We start from the raw sequence: 6,677 nt of genomic DNA, 5'->3' as shown, positions 1-6,677 counted from the left end.
TCTGCTGACCCTCCTCGGTATATCAGATAGGCTCAGTCAATCATCGAGCCAAAGGAAACAATGTAATTGTAACTTCCACATATGTGCACAAACTCAGTGTACAACTGTCTCCTGAATTACATGTAAATTGTAAATTTATGTGGCTTAATTCCTTGAACAGTATCTGGCTAATTAATTCCACCTTACAGGAAAACCTTGTGCTTCTCAAATGTGCTGTGTTATGTTAAGCCAAAGGAAATGCATTACTCTAGAACATCATTTCAGGTCCCATATTTATTTTTCTGAGCCCACATACAAGCATATGATACACAAAAAATATTAGCATACGGCTGTGCATCAGCTGTGTGACATACAAAGAGAAAACAGTACATGAAAACCAAAGGAGGAGAGCATCCAACCTACAAAATGGCCACAGGAAGCAGTACTAAGCACTGCTGGAAAGAAACGGGGCTAAAAGGCAAGCAACTTTACAAATACAAGGTGAAATTCACCTCTGGGCACAGGGCCCTCACAAGGTCAATGCACATTTAAATCTCACATCAGCCCTATGTTGAGGTCTTAAGTGATGTGATAGGTCTTTTATTGGCTCTCTGCACAGGAGTGAATTTCACCCATGAAGAAGAGCACTCTAGAGCAGTGAGAATGAGTAGCCTTTCACGTAGTTAATTATAAGGCTAACAAAAGCTACTTAGTATTACAGTTTTAGTGACAGACAAATGCTCTAACTAGCAACCTGAACTTTCCTGAATAGTGCTATCCATAAAGAGTTCATTCAGGTAGATATATATCCCTGCTACTCAGTGGTGTTCATGTTAATGTGAAGTGTTGTTTTCACTCTGCCCTCTGGTAGACAATCCCAAGTTACATAGGTCCCTACATATTTACTATAGAAACTATGTTATTCAATATATATTCCAGGTTTGAGAACAGTTTGAAATTGCATGGCAAATAAATGGTGTCACACCATTTTTAACCACACTCGCTCCCCTGAGGAGGATACTCCCTTTGTCTCAGACCGAGAGCAGAAATGTTTAATTTGTGAGCATTTCAACGACAATTCAACTGGATTCCCAAAGTGCAGCCCTAGCAGAGCACTGACATCTGGCGGTCATTTCAGGTCTTCTCAGCAGTACATGTTGCTGTTGGCAGGCAATGAATGTCTGTAATCTCAAATGCACAAGAGATCAAGGATAACAGGGAGTGAAACTATATAGCTTCACCAATCATTAGTCTTCATCAGAGATATACATACAAATTGGTAGTGTGGGCTGGACACTTGTGCTAACAGAAAACATTTCTCTAGGAAGACAACTTTATGAATTTAAAACGCAGAGAAAGAAGGTGAAATTCATTCTGCCTAGTCCATATTTAAATCATGTTAATTTTAGCATGACTTGAACAGATATTTTAATGTTACACTTTCAAACTCCTCGGAAATATGATATGCTACTGAAGCATTCAGTAAGGCATATTATTTTGTGGAATTTTCCAGATACAAAGTAAATATAGATGTGCTGCAATATACAAACAACAAAGCGAGAGTCAATTAAAGCTAACAAAACAGTAACGCGGTTAGTGGATTAAATTTACTGTAGAGATATTAAGTTTTTGTTAACAGAGCACATTCAATTTATCAAGATGTCCAAAACAATTGGGTCATTAAAAGGAATGATATGAAACTGTCTTTTACCATCAACAGACAGACATACATACAAACAAACAAACAGCACTGTTTACTATGTATGAATATTTTTTACTAATGAAAAGAAGCAGTAAGATTTGGGGCATCTTTTGTTAAATATTTAACACTCTGTTAAATTATAACCAGCAATGTTCAACAAACAAATGATCCCTTTCAACATCTGCTTGACACCATAACTATCCAGGTAAAATCCATATCTGCTCATTTCAAATGACCATTAGACATTACTAGAGATAGATGACAGCAAACAACTAAAGTTTATGGGCATTGGGATATAGGAGTTTGATTCAGGCCCACTACTACAGATTTTACAGGTCCATTTCAGTAACATTTTGTCTACTAGTTACTGATAGACAAACTTCAAAAACTTCAGATGTGTTTTGGGTCAGATATAAATCCAAAATGTTTGAAACATTCTGAGTCTTCACACATGAGCTAGAAATCTTGTTAGGTCAGACTTTTGGTAGTTTGTGCTTCCTGTCAGGCCACTGACTGACACACAAACAAAATGTGGCCTCAGATAGGTGCACAACTGCCACTAGAATGGTGAGTTGGCTTCAGGTTGAACAATACATCCATCAGTAGCCATTAACTGGTGGATTGCATTAAAGCATCTGTGTTATTTACACTGTTTCTTAAAATTCAAACTGTAACTTTATGAAAGAAACTGCAATACAAATTTCCTGTTCCCAGGTTGTACAAACAATTTTCACTCATTTTCACCAAGTTGTAACCGCTCAGAAAATAAGTAGACAATGCTGGAGAATTACCCACTTTGAATCTTTATGTTAGCCAATCAAACTTGACAGATGGCTGACTCTTTTCCAGTAATAAAAATAAACAAAAATGAAGCTATCCTCAGAAAATCTTACTCAAATAAAAAGCTCTTTTAATGGATAAGATATTTTCGGATAGGCAGTGGCACTTACGCCCAATATTTTCACACAGAGGCACATGCAATCACTTACGTACAATTACACCCACCTATTTTGCCCAAGGTATGTAGGCAAACTGGTTATTTGAGAGCACACAGGCCAAGTTAGGTGCCTGAATCTCAATGGGAGTTGAAAGCCTACCTGCTAGTTTTCCCTTTGAAAAATCTCCTGTCTTCCCAAATTTGCTGATTTTCACACACACACTTCAGGTATCTTCGCAAATAAATGAAACTCATGCTACTATTTGAACCTGGACATGACATTTATCGCAGTTGATCTCAGTGAAATTCTTTCCCATGCAAAGGTCAGACACAATGCCTATAGGCCACTTAAGTCCCACTTAAATCCTGTTTTCTGGGCTCAGGTGGAGCCTAGGATTTGTGCTGGTCTTCTGCATACTGAAGAATTTCACCCACAGTGAGCCCCTCTTGCATTGCTGCATGAATACCTATTGAATAAAAGTTCTAAAATTACATCAGTCATTTGGTAAAAGAGACAGAAACAATGATTCTTCTAACAAAGCATTGCCACAGGATCTACAGCTCCTCACTGGAAAATAACCTATTTTATTTTCTTTATTATCCCCTCAACGTTTATTATCCACAAGTATCTCCGCTTTTCCAATACATGTATGCAATTGTAGGAGACGATTATTCTGTGACAATGTTTTGCTCCATGAAACTTTCATATATGTTTATCTTGGAGATTTTCCTGGGAGTTAGAGGTGTCCTCCACCCACTATCAGGCAAATTAGAGTTTAAAATTAGGTTGCCTTGTTCTAATTGATAACATCATGTTGACAAACCTCTTCCGAAGATAAGTGAAAGCAAAATAACCCATTCCTGCTAGCAAGCCGACCAACATGGTTGTGCCAAGAACTCTTGGTGCCCTTTTCTTGGCCACCCGGAATGCAGTTGGCAGAACTGCTGAGATTAATATGTTGTTGACATGTCCTAAAACTTTGTTAAATGTTTTTCTCTTCAAGATACGTTCATAATAGGCTTCCAAGTTGGGTCGTTTTCCATTTCCCCAGTTTCTTCTTGCAAACCCCAGAAACTTCAGGCGATGTAATGTAACAGCAAGCGATACATCTGCCAAACTAAAGAATTCGCCACACAGCCAAGGCTGCTGTCCATCTTCTAATCAGAAATTAACACACAAAGAATTAGGAGCTAACAAAGTACAAGGGTATGTGTAAGGTTGCCTGGTCTATTACGTGTATGTTTACTGCTAGTACATAAACAGATTCATAAACAACAGTAGTACTTTGAAAGTTAAAAATCTAATTTTAACAGCTAACTTCCTTCTCCATCCCCTTCCATATTCTATACCAGTGGTCTCCAAAGTAGGGTGCGCAAAAGGAAATTAACCTGTTGATCTGGCCATTAGAGGAGCTCTGCATTGACCCATGGCCTATCCAGAACTTTTAAGATGTGACTGTAATTCTTTCCGGATTGCCAATTTAACTACAAGTCCCCTAATTGCCCTCCTATGGCCCAGTCAGCAAGTTATGTTCTGCTTAGCTCTCAAGTGGAAACACTCAAATGGAAATACAGTGCTCTCTGCTGTATTTTTCAAATCAAAATAAGCATATGATCTCTGAGCCAGGGAGATCTGTGGTTATATCTAGAAGGCTGGGGAGAGAGACCTGTGCAGGGAGGGAATCAGTTCTGTGCAGCTAAAGAGAGATATGGAAGTTAATCATTACAAAAGGAGAATAAAGAGGAAGTTCTAAGCAGCTAACTGTGTGAGCAGAAGACTTGTGTGAGGAAGAAGACTAGGAGAGAGGGAGAGATTGGAGTAGTAAAAGGAAGTAATAGAAGGTCAGGGACAGATTGAGAAGTGACTTCATTGTGGTATATAAGTACATTCACTGGGAGAAAATACTCAGTACCACAGGGCTCTTTAATCTAGTAGCAAAAGTAGTAACAAGAACCAGTGACAAGAAGTTAAAGACAGACAAATTCAAATTAGAAATGAGGCACTTTTTATTTTAAACAGCGAGGATGATTAACTATTGGAACTACCAAGGGAAGTGGTGATTCTCTGTCTCTTGAAATCTTCAGATCAAAACTGGATGCCTGTCTGGAAGATATGCTTTATTTAAACAAAAGTTCTAATTCAATTTTCAAACAACCCCTTCCAATCCCAGCTGGAGCCAGGATGTGAGAAAGAGAGCATGAAAATGAAAAAACTGTGAGAATTGAGAAAACCTGTTTGCATGGTATCTATGGCCCAACCAAAGCAAGAACTAGATATTTCATAAGAAAGCCTGTTATCATGAGGTCAAGTATCAGAGGGGTAGCCGTGTTAGTCTGGATCTGTAAAAGCAGCAAAGAATCCTGTGGCACCTTATAGACTAACAGACGTTTTGGAGCATGAGCTTTCGTGGGTGAATACCCACTTCCTCAGATGCATGTTATCATGAGATTTTTTCTGCTCTATCTGTAGACTCAAGAGGTTTGGATAGCTTAGATGAAGTTCGGAAAAGCATCTGATTAGTCAGAAGTCTGACATTCAGCCAAACGCCGCCTCCCTTCCCCGGTATACTCTTGTCAAATCTCAAACTAAGTGATATCATGCCAGGGCACTGTTTGGAAGATCTCTATGAGAAAACAAAGTACCTCACAAAGTAGTGTTGGTACATCTCATTTGTTCACTGAAATGTTATCATCTGATCACTAGAGCTGCTATTCATGATGTATGTTTTGGGGGGGACGGAGTTTGGAGAAAGAGGAAATTGGAAGTCAATCTCAAGAAAGAAAACCCATCAGAAACAGTCATAAAAATGTTTAAATGTTGGTTAAATCCACTCAGCACTAGAATGAGATTAAGATTTCTAAATTCAGTTTTTTAACCAATTTGGGTAACTCTTCAACAAGGAGTCCAGAAAGTTCTAGGCTTGATTATTGTTTACAAATGCACGAAATTCTAGAGTATCTGGATGAAATTCCAGACGGTATAGACGAATCCTCAAGGGTTTGGTAATGGGGTGAAATTCTTTGCTGGTGTAACTCCACTGGCATTGTGGCAGTACAGAATTAGACCAAAAGATTTATTCATTACTGTATCATTCATTGGTTTTAATCCAGCCTGTATTGATAGGGACAGTATTGATGTTACTATCTGACATCTGGTTTGCCATGTGAAGTGAGTTAGTTGTCTGGGTTCTGTTCTCAGTGAATAGGAGTTCACTTACATAATACAGTTAATACCAACTGGCATCCTTATTGGTAGTCTCAGTAGAAGGGTGAAGGATTGAGGGCTTGATCCAGCTCCCAGTGAAGTCAGAGGAGAGGCTCCCATTGATTTCTGTGGGATCTGGATTCAGACTCTGGATGACTATAGAGAATGAGCTTCTTTTATAAGGGATCGGCTAAAGTTAGGACATAGTGGCAGGAAAGTGTGAGGGAACTTGCACTGCACTGCTTTGCAATGTTTTAATCTCCAGGACTGTCAGTTCTGTATCTATCTCTATCACTACAGTTTAAATTCAGCATGGTATTTAAGTATGTGCCCAACTTTAAGCACATGAGGACTACTGACATGTTTAAGTTAGTCACGAACTTGTTGTGTTGAATTGGGACCTCAAGCAATTTAAGAAATTTTTTTTTTAAAAGCGGTATGGAATGTTGTAGCTAATTCTCTACACATCATGCTGAAAATGTGTGTGATCAAGGTCTCAAAAGCACACTTTAAAGTGTTCATATATGCTCCTAATGAGAGTAGATTGCATTAGACTAAATTAGTATTGAAAGTTATATTTGACAGGCTCAGTGAAGTGAGATGGGTATAAATTAAAACCGATACATCAAAAAAATATCATATAGAACAAATGTTGCTCTCTGGATGAATCTGTTATGTCAAACATAACTGTCAATAGAATTAAACAGAAATAATCTCTTACCTGGTGTTTCTTCATTTCTCCTTTGTAACTCAGTCTCAACCTGATCCAAAACTTTTTCCAATTCATCAAGTATTTTCTTCAGGTACTTTATATTATCATGGTCCAGCAGCTTAGACTGCAAATACACATAGGT

The 6,677-nt window shown here is 38.3% G+C and overlaps 1 protein-coding gene across 7 annotated transcripts in view; it reads right to left on the bottom strand.

The window, feature by feature from the left end:
* Nucleotides 1-255: 255 nt before the first annotated feature.
* Nucleotides 256-6,677, bottom strand: part of GDAP1 (ganglioside induced differentiation associated protein 1) — a 58,152-nt gene continuing 51,730 nt past the window's right edge. For all 7 annotated transcript variants that reach the window (XM_030553289.1, XM_030553288.1, XM_030553293.1 and 4 more), the window contains 2 exons: nucleotides 6,545-6,659; nucleotides 256-3,776 (listed from right to left, as the gene is read on the bottom strand). In XM_030553289.1, coding sequence (XP_030409149.1) covers nucleotides 3,388-3,776; nucleotides 6,545-6,659 — 504 coding nt within the window. In that variant the 3' untranslated portion in view covers nucleotides 256-3,387. The remainder of the gene's footprint in view (nucleotides 3,777-6,544; nucleotides 6,660-6,677) is intronic.

The sequence above is a fragment of the Gopherus evgoodei genome, chromosome 2 (genome assembly GCF_007399415.2).
Source record: "Gopherus evgoodei ecotype Sinaloan lineage chromosome 2, rGopEvg1_v1.p, whole genome shotgun sequence".
NCBI classification, from domain to species: Eukaryota; Metazoa; Chordata; order Testudines; family Testudinidae; genus Gopherus; species Gopherus evgoodei.
This window is presented reverse-complemented; position numbering and strand designations above follow the sequence as displayed.